Genomic DNA, 22,916 nt, shown 5'->3' with positions numbered 1-22,916 from the left:
GGGAAAGAACTTGTTTTGGTGGAACGTGTACGTTCAAAAGTAGTTTTAGTCGTCCGAGAGCAAACTCAGATTGGACAGATAGTCTACCTAGCTGTCTGGATTTACCCTGCAGAGATCTGAGGAGCAGTTAACCATAGTCCCCAGAAATCCACTGGAGGTTAGAACACCAACACAAAGAAAGAGGAAGGTAACAGACATCTGGCCAAAAATAGAGACATCCGGCAACAATCCATAAATGAAACATCGTCGATATAGACTAATTCAGATATTACACATCACACCCCAAACAGCCCGTGATACCTGTTCAAGAGCAGAGCTCTTAAAAAATGGAAGTTACATGGATGTAACTCCAGTTCTATAACTTGATGCGTCCAGGTGTCCCAGGGTTCTCTGTTTCCTGACATCAAAGGGTGCCAAGCAACAGACTCCCTTACTGTCCTAACCTTTGCTTTGTTATGTGTGGCTGTGTGTTTCAGGTACGAGATGATAACAAGCGACAACACCCCTGTTTGGTGGAGTTCTCCAAGCTTCCTGAACAAGAAAGAAGCTACAACTTACAGATGTCTCTGGAGACTCTCAAGTAATGCATCAGTGCAGTGAGCAACATAAGATATGACATTTAGATCCAATATTTATCTGTGACACCATTAAGCCCCAATAACACGATCTGTTCATACTGTACATTAGTAAACTCTCTAAGATTCCTTCTGTAGACTAGGCAGTTAACTCACTAAGTACGCTTCCAAGCAGTACATACATACAATGTAACGGCGCTGAGCAAACGGGGACGAGGAACAACTGGATATACTCGCATCTCCTTCATCTAAAATGCATGTTTGATGCTTTCATACAGCATGTCAACACTTTCACTAACGTTAGCTTGGAGAGCTAATTTACCTGTTGGGCCAGGCTTAAGAAAATGACACCGACTGGTTTGTAACGCTAGATTAAGTTTATCCAAGATGCTAGCAAAGCAACACAGTACAGAAAATAAGCACAGCAGAAACGTGAGATAGGTCAGACCTCTGTGTTAAACTATATATCTTTAAATATACAGTTATGGCTGAAAATGACAACAGAAATAAACAAGTTTGACGATATCACATATCTCCATAAATCAAGTCATTTGTCTACCCAGAGATTTTTGTGTTAGTGCGACGTCATGGTGATTCGGTCCATAAAGGAGTATGGTTAATGGATGGTTGTAATGTATGGTTAAACGTGTTTGGGTCGTTATCAAACACCTGAACACTAAATTACGTGTTTGATCATGTGTGTGTGTTTGTGTGTGTTGCAGAACTCTCCTGGCGTTGGGTTGCCATGTTGGCCTAGCAGATGAACACGCTGTAGAGAAAGTCAAGAGCATGAAACTGTCACCAACGTAAGTCACCTCCACCAAAAAAAAGTAATGCCACAAATCAACAGGGACATGATGCAGAATGATAATTACATGATGTAATGATCCAATGATGGAGACAATGGGACATTTAATGAAATGATTAATAGGGCAGAACAAAAAGGATATTTGGATGAGGAGATCACCAGAGGCTTTTAGACATCAGTCCATAAAGGTTGTCGAGCAGCTGGCTAGCTAAAGATTCCCTAATTCAACTCTATCTGTGCAGCTATGAGTTGTCCGGTGGTTATAAGCCTGCTCCTCTGGACCTGAGTCACATCAAACTGACCTCCACCCAGGAAGCCATGGTGGACAAACTGGCTGAGAACGCACACAACGTCTGGGCAAGGGATCGCATCCGCCAGGGCTGGACCTATGGCATCCAACAGGTAGGAGAGACTGTTGGTAAATACTGGGCACTGTGTGTGGGACAGAGAGTGATGACTTTGTGTTTCCTGTATCTAGGGCTGGGTACCGAATTCCATACTTTTTAGGCACCGACCGATTTGCCTCTAAAGTATTGAGTATCGAAAAATGCCAATTTCAATACCTAAGGAGTAAAGATCTAATAATGCTGTTGATTGTGTGTCTTAAAGGTGCTGTAGGTAGGATTGCAAAGATCCAGGACTTAGCCAAAAAATTTGAACATCAACAACTTCTCAGTCCCTCCCCCCTTTCTGCTAAAGCCCAAAACAGTCTCCTAAGCCCCTCCCTCCACAAGGGAGAATGAATGTGTGTGCATGAGCAGTGATTGACACGCAGTTAGACACCCCCCCCTGGCCCTGATTGGTGCATCTGAACAGGGAGCGGTGGATTTTTGCAAATCTCACTACAGGCTGTAGGTGGAGCCAGAGGAGCCGGACTTCTTTTAAATGACCTGCTTCATGTAGTTCTACTGGAACATAGGGTCAGTTTCAGCAAATATGACAGAAAGTTAGTTTTATAAGGCTAACCTACTGCACCTTTAACGTTACACATCATACAGGCAGGCAGGAAAAACTCTAATTGATGCACGTAGAAGGAGCTGAAAAATAAATAAAAAGATTAGTGCCGTAGTGTTGTAATTTCTTTTTCTCTTTCAATTTCTTTTCGAAAAAAGTATCATTTAGGAACCAGTATCGAAGTCACGGTATTGGTATCAAACATTTTTGAACGATACCCAGCCCTACCTGTATTTCTGAATGTCAATTGTTAAGGGGCAGTTCGACAGTTAGATGACTGGTCTGCTCCACAGATGTAGTGAAGTGCACACACATCAGGATGGCAATTGTGGTCCGATTGGTTACTGTCATTCAATCCCTATCTGTCCTGTGTATGTTTTTTTTTGTTGTTGGTGCCTAATTCACAGAGGGACACTCTGACAAAAACACCTACAGCTACTGTATTGGGCCAATCACAGCCATGCCATCTTGGTGGGGAGGAATCCTGAGTCTAAATAGTCAAACGTGGGTTCCCTGTTTTTCCTTCAGCGGCTATATCACCATTTTGTAGTTCAGAGTGGCTCGTGGATAACGCTGAAGATACAACCAGTTGGCTGACTAGAACCAATGGTTTTCTCCATGCACAAAGCAAACTAATGGTTTATTTGCTGCTACTGGAGCTATAGGGGTTGAACGTGTCTTGCTCAGTGATGGTGATGATGTCACGCTCTGGACGGGGCAGGACACAAAAGCAGAACACAGGGCGAGTTCAATAATACTACCGTTTATTAGAAAATGAATAATGTAGATGGTGTTCCGTCGTGGAGGTTATGGGAGTGAGTATGGGTAGGTTGTGGCTCAGCAGAAGTACAAACGGCAGGCGAGAATAGTCGGGAACAGGCTGGGGGTCCAGAGACACGGAGGGCAAAGTAGAGGTCGGCACGGAGTCCAAACAGAAGATCCAGTTGAGGAGGGAACAGAAGCAGTGACCGGCGGTGGAGGGAGAACAGCGTCTAGGAGGCAGAACACAAAACACGATGAGGAAAAAAAGAAAAGGCAAAAACTACGGGAAACTCAGGATAATGACTAGAACTGTAGATTGCTAAATAATGCACAGGAACGCAAGAGATAAATACGTGGCTGAAACAATTATCTGGCGAGGACTGAAGGCAGACCTCTCCCTAATATAGGGAGAGTGGCAATCAGCCCCAGGTGCGTGGACTGGAGCAGGTGTAGTAGATTTGTAGTGATTGCAGCAGCCTTGGTGCCGGGGTGCCTTCAATGGTAGTGGGGATTCAGGAAACTGAGGAACAAAAAGAGACGGACGGATACAAACAACACAGACACAAAAAGGGGCAGAGGCAAGGGAGACATACAAAAGGAAAGGGGAGACAGCTCAGGGAGGTGGGGCCTTGACAGATGAGGAACGGGCAAGCACTACTGTTTTCACTTTTCCCCACCTAACTGCATTTCTATAAAGAAATTGGTTATTTAGTTTATATTCTTCTGGCCTCTTTCTCTTCTGAGGACGTGAAGAGTCGTAGAAACCCTCGTCTGGTCCCCTACATTCTCTTGGATGAGAGAACCAAGAAGTCCAACAAAGACAGTCTGAGAGAGGCCGTGAGGACTCTGCTGGGATATGGATACAACCTGGAAGCTCCTGACCAGGACCATGGTACAATACATACTCTTCATTGAATCATTCATTCATTCAATTGCTTGTCTTTTTTTAGGAATATTTGTACATTTTGTATAGTAATTGTTGGGGGCAAAAATGACAACTGTCCTTATACTAAAGTGTAACATGTGATGATAAGATGTTATTGGTTCCATGATAATGTACCCATAACCCCACCTCCATCCCTGCCTTCTTCTCATCCAGCAGCTCAATCTGACCCTAGCAACATATCTACTGAGAGGTTCCGCATTTTCAGAGCAGAAAAAACCTACTGTGTTAACGCAGGGAAGTGGTACTTTGAGCTGGAGGTAAGAAGAGACATGATGAGAGATATGATAATGCTCTGAAATATACACTACTGTTCAAATGTTTGGAATCTCCGGCCACAAAAGCTCGATTGGGTACAGTCAGATGGCTGACAGATCTACTCTATGTCTATGTTACTCTAATGGTCTTTCATTCTTTCAGGTTGCAGAAAGTCCTTTTTTTATTAATTTATAATTATTATTTTGTATGAAGGGTTTCTTTTGTACATGAAGAACAAAACGCTGTACAATGGTTTAACCAGACTGACAACCGAAAGAGACAAATATCCCTCTGAGCACCAGTTGAATAACAATAGGAGAAATCAGCAGTCATTGGTTAAATAAACTGGAAGCTTAGCATCATAATGTGTGCAGATTTAAAGAGGAACAGGTTTCACAAGCACAGGTTTCATTGTTAAGTGCACAATAATGCATCCTATAACAAGCAGGAATTAACAGGCAACATATTGCTTTAGCAAAGCTCTTCTTCAAACTTCACAATAGAAACAGAAGGTTAGTCTAGACAGTTTAAACCTCTTCAATCTAACCACTGAGAAGACTGGAGAGGGCCCAAAGTATTTAGAGCCCAATTGCACCATTGTGGTTCAATAATGATTGAGGGTCATTTACGCATTTCTGGACTGGAAAACAAATTCAAAATCCATGTTCCAACGGTATTCTCCCCCGTCATGCAACACTGTGGGGACGTAGACTAAATGGAAGTTTAAATCATTTAATTTGGTGTCTGAATTATACTGTTTTCTTTCTCTGTTGAAATAGTTATTTTTGAAAGACAGAAGAAAAAAACATAAATGTTAACAGGTGATTCCAATATATATATATATATATATATATATATATATATATATATATATATATATATATATATATATATATATATATATGACTGCAGGGTCGCAGCTATGGCCAAGTTATCACACTGAGCTTTTTCTATTTGTTTTACTGTTCCTAAACTGGATATCACCTGGTTCCTGCTTCTCCTCCAGGTATTGACTGCAGGAGAGATGAGGGTGGGCTGGGCCAGGCCAGGATGCCTCCCGGACCAGGAGCTGGGATCAGATGACCAGGCTTTTGTCTTTGATGGCTTCAAGGTGGCTGGATTTTTCTTTGCTCTACACATTCCATTTGTTCAATTTTTGTTTTTTGTTTTTTAATTAGTCCAAATGAGTCATAAAATGTGGAAATGTCTTTTTTCTTAGGTCCAGCGCTGGCACCAGGGTAATGAGCACTTTGGGCGTGCCTGGCAGACAGGGGACGTGGTGGGCTGCATGGTGGATCTCAACGAACAAACCATGATGTTCACACTTAATGGAGAAGTGCTGCTGGATGACTCGGGATCTGAGCTGGCCTTTAAGGACTTTGAAGTTGGTGAAGGTGAGTGCTGCACACACACACACACACACACACACACACACACACACACACACACAACAACATTACAAGGTGTCCACAGGGTCTAAAAAAAGTATTAGTAGTTGATAAATCAATTTAGTGAAAATTAAGTTCCTTAAAAATTATTAAATGTGCAATATGTAATACTGACAGCTAGTGTTTAAAATAGTAGAAATTCTAAATACTGGAGAGAGTCTTCTCCCCCCGGCCCCTCCTCCCCAGACTCAAAGTTCACAGAGGTTGTCAGGTTGAGAACGCAGCATCCAACAATGTTGCTAGACGCTTGTCTCACATAGCCAGACATTACTCCACAGTACAGTGCAGTAGCTAACGTTAGATGCTGGCTATACAGTCATAAAAGCCCGTACTCATGCAGAGCTTGTAATGGGAAAAATAACATTTAAGCATAATTCCTTATATTTTTATGTTTTATTTCTACTTTAATTCTCTCATAAATGCTGAAAGAGTCTATCTCATTTCCCACATGTAGATTTTGATTCTAACTTTGTGAGACATCCAGTCTGGAACATTATGTGAGCACTGTTTGCCTGAACCGATAAAGGTACAAGTTCACCCTAAAACTATCTCTAGTTTCTCCCATGCCAGTTAAGATGTAACGGGGGGATGACAGTTGTACAGGGAGGAGGAGGTGAGATGGCTCCAAGATGTCTCTCGTATTTCTCTGATTGTCTTCATGTGTATCAGATTGCCTGTCAAAATTGTAGCGTCATAATAATCCAAGTGCGTGTGTGCTGTCACTCTGAAGATGCATATAAGCCTGGTGTTCTGTCCACTCATTTGAGAAACTGACTCCACACTGGGCTGTGGCCTTTTGTGAAATCATGTTGCTCCTGTTTGCAAATATATATGTTTTTAATAAAATACAAAAACCCAACTTGGTTCTAGTCTCAGACTGTCTTATTTGTTTCATTATACTAAACTCTGAAAACTCTACCCCCCTGCTGCAAAGGAAACTTCCACTACAAGCTCTGTACCCAACTGACAGGCACACTTCCTCGGCTTAAAATTATTGCAACAACCGCTGAAACACCACTACCTTGCTGTCCTCTACCTGACTGACAGACACACTTTCTCTGTTTAAAATTACAGCAGGAACCACTAATAGCATGGTACAGTAAACAATACAGTAAATATATTACATATTGCACCTTTAAAGTTTTAAACGCTATTTTCCAAGGTATTTTATTTTGTAACTTGTTTTAAAAATGTATATTTTATTCAAAGAGGTTGTATGTAGGATTCTGTGTAGTTTATTTATGTCATCCAGCTGGATTTGATATCATCTGAAAAGGATAACTGTTAGTGTGCTCACTGACTCCTGCTTCTTCGTATCATTAGCATCACCTAGCTAATAGGCAAATATAAGTTTTCGCTCAAATGTTTGGACGACAAGGAGTTTGAACCATGGCTAAGGCCCGTCTCTGAAAATACCCGCGAGGCTTAACAATAGAAATAGAATGTCAGTAAAATGGACATTAAACTGTTTGCCATAGTCATTTGACTAGTTCAAAAGAAAATGGCGCTCAACACTGTGCATATAGAGTCAGTCGTCCTCTATAATACCATTCAAATTCCATTTGTTATTTTTTTAAATATTGGAATAATATTCAAATATTTAATGCTCATATGCAACCTGTTATAAATATGTACTACACTACTCTTATGCATTGTCAATGCCACTATAAGCATGTGGTTGTTGATACACATTCTGTCCACTAGAGGGATTAGGGTTAGGATGCATATTCTTGTATTTCTCATATTTTGGGCAGTTTGGGCACCAAAAGTGTGAATTACATATATGTGTCTTCCTGGCTAAAATAACGGGATGAAAATCTTGGTAGCTCTAAAATAAGTTCTGCTGAATAATGCTTCCACTTTGTTGGGATCAATCACTGTTGCCAGCTCATGAGGCTGCCTTCAGACAGGGGGAAACAGCGATCCTGCCATTTGCCACAAGATTGAGCGGCGGGGGGAGTGTCAATGAAACAGCCCATTTGTGTGACTCCTGTTGTGTTCTTCAAACCCCTCAATATAGCACAAGTAGACTTTATATTTCACAACTACTGTTTTCCATCAGACTGTATACTGTAGATCTCGACGTTTCCGACTGCACTTGAAGGCAGCTTCACGGAGAAAGTAAAAGAAAAGAGGCGAGCGAGACAGATCGACTGTGCTCTGTTGTTAAGAAACATTCAGCTGTTACACAACCACCAGGGGCCTGTTGTACAAAACCAGGATAAGGGATTAAGCCGGGATATTCAGGTGCCTACACCGAGTTATCCTCCTGCTAGATTTTGCACCCAACAGTCTTAAACAAGGCTTAAACAGGGCAAGTTTTAAACGTGTTTTTAGCCTCTAAACATGTTCGAAATGCCATTACTAGTGCTTAGCCATGTGCAGTTATTCCTTACGAGGGAACACAGCGAATTTGACGGCAGTAGATGTGACAGCGTTTAACTTTACATATCTATCAAGATAACATTACGTGTGTTTGTATGTTATATAGGCCTAAAACTTTCCCCTTGGTAGTATAGCATATGAATTTCCATGAACACAATTCTAAAATGCACGAGACATAAAGGCTTCTGCTATCGGTTGATAACTCAAACTTGCCGAGAACCTAGACACCCGTTTGATTACATGACTCATGCATTAGGCACGGTTACGGTCTTGTTCAGTAGTCTGGTGCACAGTCTCCTGGTGACAGCCTACCTATCACGTAACAAACATTTAACTTAACATAACTACTAAGATAACATGACGTGCATTTGTATGTGATATCCATCAATAATGTAATCTATTAATTTGTATGTACACAATCATCTAAGATGCACGAGAAATAAAGGCTTCTGCTATCGGTTGATAAGTCAAACTTGCTGAGAACCTAGACACCCGTTTGAATATAGACTAATGCAGTACCCTTGGTTACTGTCCTTATTACGGTCTCGTTCAGTAGCCTGGTGCGCGGTCTCCTTGTGACAGCCTAGCCTAGCTACCACGTAGCAACATTAACTTCTCTAACATTAAACTTAACATAACTACCAAAATAACATTTGTGTATTTGTATGTGATGTACTGTACTTCCCCATCGATAATGTGTGAATTGCCGTGAACACAATCCTCAAAGATGCACCAGAAACAAGGCTCGGTTAATAACTCAAACTTGCCGAGAACCAAGACACCGCTTGATTACATTAGAGTCGAGCGGCCGGCCGGTTACACGGTTACATTAGACTCGAGCGGGCCGGCCGGTTGCACGGTTACATTCGAGTTGAGAGGGCAGACGGTTGCACGGTTACATTCGGTCTCGTTCGGGTCTAGGCATTAGTAGCTCATTTCCTGATTGATTCTAGCACCACCACTCCAGTCCAGTGGAGGCGCTAATGAGCTAGATTACAACACACACAGCAGCAGAAGAATACCAGCTACACAACGGCCAACCATTGACATATATATATAATGCCAACGGCACGAATGAAGTAAAAGAAAAAAACAGGAGTGAGTCGGTTCATTGATGTATGGCACTCGATTCTCCCGGCTCAGTGACACGAGTCGGGTTAATTAACCAGCTCTTCGGTCAGTTCGTCAACACTAGCTGACAGACGGAGCTTGGAGTTAGATCAGGACTAATATGAGAAAATGCTTCCAGTTTGTGCCTTTCCAAATTGCGGCGACCAAATGAAGAGATATTTGAGCTTGAGTTTTCACCGTCTACAACCTCCGCAGCCGGGAGATTTTACGGTGGTGGCTGGTTGCACTTCATCTCCCTTGATAACTTTAGCTACATGAGAGAGATTACCGTGTTTGTAGCGAACATTGACTTCACCGAAAAGAGTGTCCCGGTATCTGAAGGAAAATGCCATTCCTAAAGCGAAAAGACCAGCTGCAGACAAATTGGAGGTAACGTCTTTATGATTTATACTTTCCAAGGCTATTGTAATTCCCACTTTTTTTTCTGTGAAGAAATGTTTCACAGTGTTGGTGAATTCTTGAGAAAAAAAAACACTAAATGTTGTAACTCCCATTACTGAGACCCCGTGTATGATATTACCGACATGTAATTAGTAATGAGCTATATTACTGCGTTACAGCCAACATTTATATATTACTGTAATTGCCTTACACCCAACACTGATTATGTTAGATGCATCCTCAATGTTACTGTTTTGGCCATTGAGTCTGACTACAATTCTCTTTCTCCTTCTTACTTATTTAGGGGACACCATCCAGTGACATAGAGACAGAATTAGCTGCAGTGCCACAGTCAACTCCCAAGAAGGCATCCAGCTGGTCATCCAGCTAGTTTCAAAATAGTTCTTTCAAGTCCACAGAAGAAAAAAGCCCTTACCCCGTCATGGACAGAGAAGAAGGCGACTGCTTTGTAACATAGCCCCAGTTCCTCTGCTGGATAAGAGTGAACTGGTTGCTCAAGCCAGGTCACATTATAAGAGCATGTTCTAGGCCTAGGAAAAGAGTACTGAACTATTTTTTCTTTGTACACTTCAGACTATGCTGCAGCATGATTATGTATAAAACCACACACTGTACATACTTTACATTAATTGTGTCTAGATTGTGATATTGTTATTTCCTTTTTGTTGAAGTAAAGACACAAGAGCACAAATGTAATGTGTATTGTTATATTATAAAACCACTATAACAGACAGGTGCAGTATAGATCTGTACAATGTACTTATTCTTACAATTTATTTATTCTTACAATTTACTTATTCAACTTTACTTGTACAATATACATATTCTTACGTTTTCCTAATAGAACTGTGCAATTGCTTTGTTTATTCCTAGTAATGGCCATACCAAGTATTACTAGAAATGATAGTTTTTGACTCAGAAAATGTCCTCTGCCTCTTTGAATCCTGTGTAACTTCCAGTTGGGGAGGGGTACTCTTGTCTGATTGCTGCTATAACACAGGTAGGCAATGTTCATCTGGTGCCCCGGCCAAGGTGCTCTCCTCTCAGAACCCACTCCAGAATCACCCGGTAGGCCACGAGTCTGCATATTTATAATAAATAATAAAGCATTTCATTTATAGAGGGCTTTTCATCATATTCAAAGACACTTTACAGTAAAAACCAGCACATATATCACATACACATACAACAAGCATATTTAGAAGCAATTAAAAACAATAAAAACAGTAACTATCTGGTGAGAAATGTAAGATTATTGTATGTGGAAAGCTAATCTGAAGAGGTGTGTTTTGATTAGTGATTTGAATGTGTATTTACAACTAAAAACAAATGTACCTAAACTAGACAGAGTCAATAAAGGTTAGGTTAGGTTAGGCTAGGTTGTACTCAGTCATTAGACAGCTGGCCATCAGGTCTGTCTGGTTAGCGATAGATCATCCTTATAGATCAGATGGGGAAACCTCTGTATGGGCGAAACAATGTCCGTTGACCCGTCCGGTCCAGACCAGGCTGTAACCTTACAGCACAGGCTTTCTTCCTCGGTGGTCATTGCGATACAGTATCCACACGAGCACCACCATGTACCCGCATCAAGTGCAACCAGCCATAACGGTAAAATCTCCCGGCTGCGGAGGTTGTAGACGGTGAAAGCTCAAATATCTCTTCATTTGGTCGCCGCAATTTGGAAAGGCACAAACTCGAAGCATTTTCTCATATTAGTCCTGATCTAACTCCAAGCTCCGTCTGTCAGCTCTGTGAGCTCCTCCCTGCTTCTGCCGATAGGCAGGCTCTGCCGTTGCTAGGTTACCTATGCAAATGAGCTCCTGAATTCTTGAACTGTAGGTCAGCTCTGCGTCACTGCGGTGTCAGGTTACATGCTCATTACTATGGACAGGACCTCGGCAAATCGTTTTTTTGTGGAAAAAATACATTTTGGAATATTGGATTGTATGAGATCGGCACTCGATTGTTGAGGACTTGACCGGAAAGCAGTACATAAACAGAGGTAAGGATTAACACAACTTTCTGTCACATCTACTGCCGTCAAATTTGCTTTGTTCCCTCGTAAGGAATAACCGCACATGGCTAAGCACTAGTAATGTCATTTCGAACACGTTTAGAGGCTAAAAACACATTTAAAACTTGCCCTGTTTAAGCCTTGTTTAAGACTGTTGGGTGCAAAATCTAGCAGGAGGATAACTCGGTGTAGGCGGCACCGTTTGTTCTCGTTTTTCTCGCTACTGACAGTTCTCCTGATTTACAAACAACAGAGCTACGGGTTGAAATCGACCGGAATTCTCCTTAGAGAAGGCAAAGTAGGCTAAATAATAATACATTTAATTTATATAGTGCTTTACAGGCTACTCAAAGACACTTTACAGTAAAACCAGCACATTTAGCACATAAAAAACAGATACAGCAATAAAACCAACACATAAAACAAGCATATTAAAGCAATTAAAACAGAATGTACAACTTTGTAAAAACGTGGAGTGACTAAGTAGATTTTTTAAATCCATACGCATTCAGTCGGTCTGCTATTGTCTGTCGGGCTTTTTCAGTTATCCTGGATATCTTCATTCTACTTTTGTGCAACAGGCCCCTGGCCAGTTCAGTGATTTTGGTTCATGTGGCGGCGATAGAGGCAGTGATGTTTCCTGTTTCCTGTACGGGACTCTCACAGCGCCTCAAAACACACAGACAAGTCTGATCTCCAGTTACAGGATTGGCCACCGCAGCGTGACGTGGGGTTGCGTTTCTTCAAATGTTGAGTCGGTCTCAACTTTTCGCTGCAGACCTCCTGGTTTTTTTGCGTGTCCCCCCTGCTGCAAACCCTGCCGCAGCTTAACGCACTACCCCCATTCAGAATGAATGGAAAGACCTGCGTTTTTGACGCACCGTCTGACGGCCAGTGCAGGCTGTGTGAATGTCCACTAAGTTGTGCTTTTTTTCGACATTGTGGAGGTCATATAAGATCAGGTGTCTGACAAATTAAGGGATGTGATTCTTAAATTCTTGGTGATGATGTGTTAAAATGTATGAAAAGGATCTTAAATTAGGTCTTAAATGGTAAATAATTTCACTTCAGGTTTACTGCATATTCCCTGCTTTAACACTGCGTTACTTTGTAACCTTGACTAACAACAAGGCTCCCTAGTTGGAATCCTGTTCCTGTGGTTCTGTTGAAAACCCTTTGAAACAAGAGTCATGCCAATTATAGAACAAGGAGGTCCCTACCTGCTTGATATTATTAGTGATGAAGCTTGTCTCTGTAAGTCTGGTCCTTTGATGCATGGGCAGATTTGTCTGAACATTTTTCCAAGATGAAAGGACATTGGTGGTACCTGCAGTCTTTTGTGTAATATGTAATTGTCAATCAGTTCTTTATAACATTTTCAGAAGTGTCGCTTAATGTCTTAATTGATCTGCTGTCTTCTTTCTTTCTTTCTTTTTTTTTTTACTATATATTTTATTTCATATAATATGTAATAATATGTATTTTGCTTTATAATATTTGTTTATGTTTGTCTTGTGTGGGACCCCAGGAAGAATAGTCTTCACTACAGTGATGACTAATGGGGATTCTTAATAAACAATACAAACAAACAATCAGGAGAATATTGAATTGCATAAAAGGTTCCTTTATGGATAGTGTTAGAGGTAGTAATTAGGGCCGTCAAAAATGAACGCGATAAGACTTTGCTTTATTGATCCCTTTAGGGTGACTCCCGCAAGGAAATTAGATTTCCAGCAGCAGATAATACTGAGTAATAATAACAACGACCGCAAATTTCTTTTTAACACCACTATTAACACACACACACACACACCCACACACACACCCACACACGCGATCTATGAGTATTAAAAACAATGATATAGTTACATTACATTGTTACATTTGGCTGACCAATGTACTTGTACAATGTGATTGTTGCTATAATACATCGGGTCCATTGTTTTGTGTTGTGGTGTTGAGCTGCTTAAATTATTATTATTATTATTATTATTATTATTATTATTGTTATTATTACCAAGTAATGTTACATTCAGGTCAATATGGCCATTGGTTGGTACTTGATGGGCTTTGAGTTAGCCATATTATGTTTTTCAGCATATTTTTAGAACATACATTACCTTTGAGGTTATGCTGGATAATATTATAGACAGTATATATCATTGTTTTGGATTGTTGCAATAATGATAAACATTTGCATAAAGCAAGCATAGTTGTCCGCTCCCATGTTGATAAGAGCATTACAAACGTGAAAAATATCCCTTTCAAAGTACATTTAGAACAGATAAAAAATGTGCGATACATTCGCATTCAAACGGGAGTTAACTATGGACAATCACGGGATCAATCGCGATTAAATATTTTAATCGATTAATCGATTGACAGCCCTAGTAGTAATGCACAAAAAGTTTCATCTTAGTACTTGATTTTTGATTTTTTTCTGTCCGTCTCCAGGTTTTATCCCAGTGTCCAGTCTGGGTGTGTGTCAGGTGGGGAAAATGAACTACGGTAAAGACGTCAGCACTCTGAAGTACTTCACCATCTGCGGCCTGCAGGAAGGCTACGAACCGTTTGCTGTCAATATGAACCGGGACGTCACCATGTGGCTCAGCAAGAGGCTGCCTCAGTTTGTTCCTGTCCCCCCCAACCACCAACACATAGAGGTGAGGGGAGTCACCTGCCATACAGATCCCCGTAGCTTGCACCTGCGAGAATCTGCTGTCGGTTTTTAGTAGAACTCCCAGGGCATTGGCCCGAGATCTGGACTGAAATGTAATCCCTTCAGACACATTTTAAGACATTTCTAAATAAGTTTTTGTCTGAAAGGACAGGGAAATTTGAGACAAGCTGAAACATTGAGAGTACACACAGAACTAATGTTTTTTGATTTTTCCTTCTTTCTCAGGTGACGAGGATAGATGGGACAGTGGAGTCCTGTCCTTGCCTAAAGGTCACTCAGAGGTCCTTTGGCTCCCAGAACAGTTACACTGACATTACCTTCTACAGACTGAGCATGCCCATAGAGTGTGCAGAGTCCTTTTCCAGATCCACACCTAACGACAGCCTCTTCTCATCAAAGAGGGTAACCGTACCACAAACACACAGACATGTACTCATACACACGCACATACACTATGTCAGACAGATAGATACAGTATACTGACATTGATTGACAGATCCTCGGTGTGTAACACACACTCAATGCTGTGTAGCAGGTCCCTCCATTGCCCAAGCAGATTGTTCTTTTTTTTTTAAAGATCTGATTTGGGCATTTTAGGCCTTTATTAGATAGGACAGCTGAAGACAGGAAAGGGGCAGAGAGACGAGGAATGACATGCAACAAAGGGTCGTAGGTCAGAATCAAACCTGCGGCCGCTGCAGCAAGGATTGAGCCTCAGGTGTGCTAACCAGGCGCCCCTTTAGTGTATATTCTGATATCCTTCACAATGTACTGCTCACATTTACCTGCAAGTGTATGTGTGTCGGGTTGGATGTATGATTGAGATACGTGTGGTGTGTCTGCAGGAGCTGGAGGACTTTGAAACTGTGTCAGACTTTGAGGTCCTGATGAAGTCTTCTCACGGTCCCAATGGTCCCAATGGACCGGAGAGAGACGAATTCAACAACCACAAAGATCATAACCAGGAGAAGCCCTCCAAACTCAAGCAACGGTAAACCCCATTTTCTCATACCAACAGTTTAAAAAAGTTTTTCACCCTTTTGTCACTGTGTTTGATCACTATTTTTAAACGTTATATTTAAACCAAGCATCTGATCTACCAGGTTTCTGTTGAAGAGAAACAAGCCAGACAACAGCTGTCCATCATCGTCTCGTCTGTCGGAGGAAGTGATGGCTGATGACAGAGATGAATATGAATTTCTCATGCAAGCCTCTACTGTAAGTACACAAAAAAGAATTCACAAAACACTCACATGCAATATACATGTTACTGATGCAGCTACGCACTCCAAGAGAGCCGGTAAGGTGAAAGATGCACAAGTAGGGTTGGGCACCGAATCCGGTACTCTTTCGGTACTACCGAGGACCGATTCATGCTAAATCAAACAGTGCCAAAATTGGGTACCTGTAAGTGCAAGCTTACCTGTCCTCTCTGCATCTAATCCACACACACACGCAGAGGTGCCGATTGAACAAAATGCTTACATAAAACATTAAAGAGAAATTAGAAAATAAAAACAGGCTAAAATAGAATAATATACAAATGTAAGTATAAAAGTGTGCAGTGTAAGAAATTAATAATTTTATTTGGGGAGAAGGAGGTGTTGTATTTTGTGTGGTGTGTAAAATTTTCTAAATAAATAACAAGATGGTCTGTAAATAGGTTTGGAATTATTTTTACAACTGAAATTATTTTTTGTTATTGCAGAGGGAAAGTACTGATAAAAGGTACAGTTGGGTACCGGCATCGGAATTTGAGGTACTGGTATCGTTACCGAAAAAAAGTGAACGGTACCCAACCCTACGCACAAGATGGTTTTGAAATTAAATATTATACATTAGAATGAACACATGGTAAAGGTCTACAGGTCCTAGAAAAGTGTTACAGTTCAGTCAATACATTTGTTATATAATATGAATGTATTCATGTTGTCATTCAGGTCTCTGGTTTCTAGCAAATTATGTTTAACCCCTGCACCTGAACAAAGTTTTCCCCCCAATTACATGTCTTCATTTTGTCTTTCATAATCCATGTTGTGAAGCTCTTTGGGAACAGAACTGGGATCATGTGCGATGCAGTTAAACCTGACTTGATTGCGCCTCTCTTTCTGTGCAGCACTACTACTCTGTGCGGATCTTCCCCGGTCAGGAGCCCAGCAGTGTTTGGGTGGGCTGGGTGACCTCCGACTTCCATCAGTACGACCCAGGATTCGACCTGCACAACGTCCGAACTGTCACAGTTACCCTGGGAGATGAGAAGGGCAAAGTTCATGAGAGGTTAGTCAAGTTGGAGCCAACCCATATCTTGGGCTACATTTTAATAAATATCATTTTTCATAAAGGCAGCGGGTTCTCATTCCAGCTTCAAACTACATCATTTAATTGCAAATGATTGTATTGTAGTGCTTCAGTGAAATCTTTACAGTGCATTTTGGTTAAAAGACTGAGCATGATGTGTGTTGTTTGTCAGTATAAAGCGCAGTAACTGTTACATGGTGTGTGTTGTTTGTCAGTATAAAGCGCAGTAACTGTTACATGGTGTGTGTTGTTTGTCAGTATAAAGCGCAGTAACTGTTACATGGTGTGTGTTGTTTGTCAGTATAAAGCGCAGTAACTGTTACATGGTGTGGGCTGGAGAGAGCAGCAGTCCTGGTCAGGGGAGGAACAACAACGGCTTAGAGATCGGCTGTCTGGTCGACACAACAAACGGATTGCTGACATTCACAGCAAACGGAAAAGAACTCAGCACATATTACCAGGTAAACATTCGATAAGGTGTTACAGGTTTGTGAATGGCCTTTTTCTTCAACCCCTGCTTCTTTCTTCTTCTCCCTTCCTGATTTGTTTTTTTCTTTCCTTTCATTTTGCTTCATACACCAAAATGGGCCTCCTTACTTTTTCTCTTGTTTTCATGTATTTTTTTTTATTTCTAACATTAATCTGTCTCACTACAACAGTCTGGCACCAGCTATTAAACTTAGCATCTAAACTGATTGACCCCTCATGGACTGTTGTGGTCTTCAACACCGCTGCTACCAGGACCAAACCAAACCCTGCCTGTTCTTGGCTTGTAAATTAAAGTTACCTTTGTAAAGTTATTCTTTGTGCCCCTGTCTGTTCAGCTTCCAATTAATGATTTACATCGGCCCACTCGCTCAGAGGCTTAAGGAACTTTTCTGAAAAATATTTTTTTTTCTTCCTTACAATAACCAATTGATTTACAAATTATTTTAACTTTTGATGTTGGACTGCGAAAAAGTCTAAACTAATTGTGATTTCAGTTGGACTTAAAGTGATACTTTGCCGATTTTAGTCCAGCACTGTGTCATCTTTGTATGTGTGTGTGTGTGGTGTCCCTCTGTGGCGCCAGCGCACAGAGCTCGGAGCAGCCGAGGTCGGCTGAAATCTCAGCGGACCTCCGTGACGCCTTTCACACCTCAACAGGTGGAGCCCAGTACTAAGCTGTTCCCAGCAGTCTTTGCCAAGGCCACCAGCCCCAATGTCTTCCAGTTTGAACTGGGACGTATTAAGGTGAGAAGGACACACGCACGCACGTACACACACACACACACACACACACACAAACACACAAACACAGCCCTACAGCTTCATTATCAAAAAAAATAACTGAAATTTGGGAGGTTTTAAATAACCTGCTTTCTTGTTGCTGCTTCATAATAAAAGCCTTCTAGTGGTACACAGGTAGAGAGATTTTAAGGATTTATGGAGAAACACCAACGTCCTGTTACAATTCATCTTTAGCCTTTGTAACATCCTTTTAGTTTGATGTCAGTTTAGTAACACTAGAGCAAAATACTCAAAATGAAAACCCTTCTTGACCACTACACCCTACATACAGTCTGTCTTGTCATGTCAGTTTGGGATGAAATTATGTCTTATACATAACCAGACTAATGAGCATTATATATGAAAACCAACTCTTGGTTGACAGAGAAAACTGCACAATGAGTTTGAGTATGTCCAAAGTATCCTCTTTGGTCTGTCCAGCTTTGTCCTCTCTGATGTTGTCAACATCAACATGTTTGTTTTCCTGTCAGAATGTGATGCCTCTGTCAGCTGGCCTGTTTAAGAGTGAGAGGAAGAACCCAATTCCTCAGTGTCCTCCACGGCTGCATGTCCAGTTTCTCACTCCTGTATTATGGAGTCGTGTTCCCAACCACTTCCTCAAGGTACAGTAACAACTCCTACCTATCAACAGTAGGTGTGCATGTTCTGTTCTGTTTTGGCTGATATAAAAGAGAGAAATGTAGAATGGCAAATCACTAATTGTTCATTGAACAAAGGGATGGAAAAGCTGACAGTTCTGGAAAACAATTGAGACAGCGTCTGTCTTAGATTCATCATACTTGCAACATGAGACCCTTCATATCGTAAGTGTATCCGAAACTCTGGTAACTATTCCTGGTTTTGAACAGGAAAACTGATTGCCTGACTGATTTTTGGATAATTTACTGTGTAAAGCCAACTGATGCTTGTCTCTATAAAGACAGTAGGGAAATGATGCTAAGTCATATGACTTCCATACTGTACTGCAGATGGGCAGTATGCTAGGTAAACTGTCTGCTGTGCCACACAGTGGGTGAAAAGCAACATGTCTGTCTTGTCGTGCTGTCTGTAAAGTGCTATGAGATATTATTTGTTCCTTTCAGGTGTCAGCATCCAGAGTGAACGACAGACACGGCTGGCTGGTCCAGTGTAACCAACCTCTGCAGTTCATGACCCTGCACATACCTGAGGAGAACAAGTAAAGTACCCACAGTCTCTCACACACACACACACACACACACACACACACACACACACACACACACACACACACACACACACACACACACACACACACACACACACCTTTTCATTCTCCTGCTCTCTCCTTCCTCATACAGTGTCTCTCTGTGTGTTGTTCAGGTCGGTGGATATCCTGGAGCTGTCCGAGCAAAGGGACCTATTGAAGTTTCACTACCATACCCTCCGACTCTATTCAGCAATCTGTGCTCTGGGAAACAACCGGGTGGCACACGCCCTCTGCTCACACGTAGATGAGGCACAGCTCCTGCAGGCTATAGAGAATAAGTACATGCCAGGTAACACACACAGCATTTAGAAAGCATAACTGCGTGCAAGGTACAAGAGCCTGTCCCTGAGAAATAAGTAGAGGTCAGGTAACAGTCAGAGCCTGTCCTTAAAGCACAAGTTGATGCCATTTAATAGACCACCACTGTTCCCAAACTCTCTTCTTTATTCACTTATTTAATATTCCCTACAAACTAAACTCTCAATAGTTTATTCTTTAGTAAGAAGTCAATTGAGATTTCAGAAACTTATGGATCATAATTGCATGATGCAGTGTGGTATAACTGTAGAATGAGTTGGAAGAAGTATTAAGATCCTTTAGAGCTCTGTTTTAATGAATGAAATGAAAATGTACTTAAAAGATATGGTTTGCATTATTCTACACTTTTTATCATAACAAATCCTGTGGAAAGACCCAAGCCAACAGTGTGTTAGTCTGTCCGCAGTACTTTCTTCCCTACCCTGTCTGTGGCTCTCGGCACCAAGCCCAGTGGTTCCAACTGAAGACCTACATCTTTAAAAATGGCTCACAAATATATGGTTTCATTTAAAAACAGAAAAGGCTCAGTCATTTCCTAAAACAGCTGGCCACTGTAGTTTCAACAAACATTACTCAAACAGGAGGAAATATATTTAATGTAATGGGGACTATTTTATTTAATTTTTTTAAGATAATTTTTGGGGCATTTTAGGCCTTTATTTGTATAGGACAGCTGAAGACATTAAGAGGGAGAGAGAGGGGGGGGAATGACATGTAGCAAGGGGCCGCAGGGCAGAGTCGAACCTGCGGCCGCTGCGTCAAGGAGTAAACCTCTATATATGGGCGCTTGCTCTACCAGGTGAGCTACCCAGGCGCCCATGGGGGCTTTTTTAAGTGAAGAATTAATCCACATTTGGTGCTCCAGTGTGTATTTGTTGCAGCAGGACGGTGTATGTGGGACTGAGTCTAAATACACTACAGAGTTTGTTCATGGTAATGAAGGAACATGGTACTTTTCTTGTCCCTGGATGAAATAATAAAAACTAAAAAACATTTCTTCTTTTTTGTTTTTGTCATACTTACTCCACCCTAAGGGGAACTTATAAAAAATGTACAGTATCATGGCTCAATCATTCTTTTTATTATATAATATGAGGCCTTTTATGCATGGTTTTTACTGTTTTCCCTCTGTCCCTAAGCCAGACTTTGGGGCCACCAGAATGACCACGAAACTCTCGTCCCTCACCCTGGCTAGGGTGGGGGTTATCAGAGCTAACGGTGGGAATGCGTAAAGAAGGGCGCGCAGCCACTCGTGTGCCAGCGCATCCACTCCCAGCGGGGCTTGCGAATCGTTCAGAGAGAAATATAGAGGACATTGTGTGTTTTCTCTGGAGGCAAACAGGTCCACTAACGGGCGCCCGTAGCGCGACCAGATCTGTTTCACTGTCTCTGGTGGAGTTTCCATTCCCTGTAGTGAGGGTGACCCCGAGATAGCAAATCCGCCCCCTGATTCATCACTCCGGGCACATGCGTTTCCCTGAGAGAAAGAAGGTTGGCACCGCTCCAAATTATCAGTTTGTGTGCTAGCCTGTGTAGTTGTGGGGAGCGTAAGCCCCCTTGCTTGTTGATGTAAGCCACTACCGTTGTGTTGTCCGTTCTGACCAGGAGTATTTTCCACATATGGCAGAAAATGTCTCAGGGCCAGAAAAACTGCCAGAAGCTTGAGGACATTGATATGAACTGAGCGTAGGTTTACATTCCATTGGCCATTCACAGATCTCCCTTCGTGGGTGGCACCCCATCCCCACAGAGACGCGTCTTTGGTAATCACCTTCCTGGCGCATATCGTGCCCAGCGGCACCCCCTGCGTCAGGAATTGTGGCCGTTTCCATGGACACAGCGTCATCGCGCAGTCCGCTGATATAAAGATACGGCGGCGCAAGTGAACTCGAGGGTCTAAACCGAATTTCTTTACCCAGCGTATATATTCCCCTCATATATAGCATGCCCAGAGGAAGGGCGACCAGTGCTGATGCCATCAGACCCAGACGTCTGTGGCAATCCCGTAATGTCACACAATTCCCCCTGCGAAACAGTGCGAGACATGCGCGCATCGCCTCTGTTCTGTCTGGAGATATGCGAGCCCTCATTGTGACCGAGTTTAGGGACAGCCCGATAAAATGTATTGATTGTGTAGGAGTAGGTACACTTTTCTTTAAGTTGAACTTGAACCCCAGCAATGACAGATGTGTCATTAGGTGTTCGGTATGTGCGGCTGCTTCCTGCTGCGAGCCCGCAGCCAGGAGGCAGTCGTCCAAGGCTGGTGAACCACTCCCCCGGGTGCACAAACCTCAGCAGTGCTGCGTGTGTCAGCATTCGAAACTTTTATGGTCTTAGATGTCTATTTAACGCTCTTAGATCTAATATAGGCCTCATACCCCCTCCCTTTTTGGGTGTGAGGTACGTCAAGTAGAAGCCGCTTTGGCTCTGGGCTGGAGGTACTACCTGAATTGCTCCTGATCTCTGCATTGAGAAAGCGAGCCGCTTCCCTCACCGCCTGCGAATGTATTATTTTCGAGAAACGGGGGGGAGAATGTGCGAACTGGAGTCTGTACCCTTTTTCGATAGTTTTGAGCACCCAGTTTGATTCCACACACGCCCGCCAGTGGTGCACCCGCTCCGCGAGTGAGCCTACTGAGGGATCCGCCGCCATAGGTGGAGCAATGCTGCCTCCCCTCTGCGGCAAGCAACATTGCCGCACCACGGAAGCTGCGAGTACGTGTACAGCCCGCCCCGCTACGGGGCTCATGAGGCCGTTTATGTTTTTCATGTTTTGCAACACATAATCTTTTGCATGCAGTGCCTTCGGCCTTCGGCCTGGATGCACTGATTGTCTTTGAACAACACAATGTGTTTGTGCTTTTGACAGTGGAGGGGGGCGTTAGAAACAGAACATTGTCCCGCGATTCTGGGTTCAGAGCCGCAACGGCAGGCTCCCGGGACTGGCCCCGACGCTGTGAGAGAGATGCGTGCGTTTGGCGGACATGCTTTCCCTCTCCTGGCAGCGAGCTAGGTTGCCCGCTTGGCCCTCTTGCCCGGTCGTGAGCGAGGTGGCACCGGCTGGCTCCCCTGCTGGTCCACTGGTGAAGCTGGCTTGTTGGCCCACGCGCCGCCGCCTTCAGCTTTGGGATGAGCTGGAGGCCTGGGTTGCGCGGTGGAGCGTTTTTGAATCCTAAAGCTGGGCGGAGGGCGAGCTACCGCCTGAGCGAAGGATGGTCGGGGGGCTGGAGCGGGAGGCGGCTGCGTCTTCCTGGGCAAACAGGTCTGCAGTGCTTCACCCTCTCTCTTCTTCTCCTCGCAGCGGCGTTGCATGGTAGCCATTGCGGGGCCGAACAGACCCTTTGGATCTACAGCAACGTCTAGGACTTTTTCGCGTTGTGAGAGGCTGGATAAATTGAGCCAACGCGCCCTCTCCTGCG

General features: G+C 42.7%; 1 protein-coding gene across 7 annotated transcripts in view; it reads left to right on the top strand.

The window, feature by feature from the left end:
- The window catches only part of ryr2a (ryanodine receptor 2a (cardiac)), a 261,766-nt gene that overhangs the window by 135,222 nt on the left and 103,628 nt on the right, over positions 1 to 22,916 (top strand). For 5 of the 7 annotated variants that reach the window (XR_003691303.1, XR_003691302.1, XR_003691301.1 and 2 more), the window contains 17 exons: positions 477 to 580; positions 1,298 to 1,381; positions 1,626 to 1,785; positions 3,844 to 3,991; positions 4,199 to 4,302; positions 5,307 to 5,411; positions 5,520 to 5,694; positions 14,138 to 14,346; positions 14,589 to 14,765; positions 15,209 to 15,354; positions 15,467 to 15,581; positions 16,480 to 16,640; positions 16,963 to 17,122; positions 17,808 to 17,894; positions 18,422 to 18,553; positions 19,034 to 19,128; positions 19,293 to 19,468. Coding sequence is in view for 4 of the 7 variants with exons in the window: in XM_028567569.1 (XP_028423370.1) it covers positions 477 to 580; positions 1,298 to 1,381; positions 1,626 to 1,785; positions 3,844 to 3,991; positions 4,199 to 4,302; positions 5,307 to 5,411; positions 5,520 to 5,694; positions 14,138 to 14,346; positions 14,589 to 14,765; positions 15,209 to 15,354; positions 15,467 to 15,581; positions 16,480 to 16,640; positions 16,963 to 17,122; positions 17,808 to 17,894; positions 18,422 to 18,553; positions 19,034 to 19,128; positions 19,293 to 19,468 (2,338 nt within the window). In the remaining 3 variants the exon portion in view is untranslated. The remainder of the gene's footprint in view (positions 1 to 476; positions 581 to 1,297; positions 1,382 to 1,625; positions 1,786 to 3,843; positions 3,992 to 4,198; positions 4,303 to 5,306; positions 5,412 to 5,519; positions 5,695 to 14,137; positions 14,347 to 14,588; positions 14,766 to 15,208; positions 15,355 to 15,466; positions 15,582 to 16,479; positions 16,641 to 16,962; positions 17,123 to 17,807; positions 17,895 to 18,421; positions 18,554 to 19,033; positions 19,129 to 19,292; positions 19,469 to 22,916) is intronic. The other 2 variants (XM_028567566.1, XM_028567568.1) reach the window with 1 other exon arrangement.

The sequence above is a fragment of the Perca flavescens genome, chromosome 21 (assembly GCF_004354835.1).
Source record: "Perca flavescens isolate YP-PL-M2 chromosome 21, PFLA_1.0, whole genome shotgun sequence".
Lineage (NCBI taxonomy): Eukaryota > Metazoa > Chordata > Actinopteri > Perciformes > Percidae > Perca > Perca flavescens.
The sequence above is the reverse complement of the archived record's forward strand: the minus strand, read 5'-3'. Positions and strand labels throughout refer to the sequence as shown.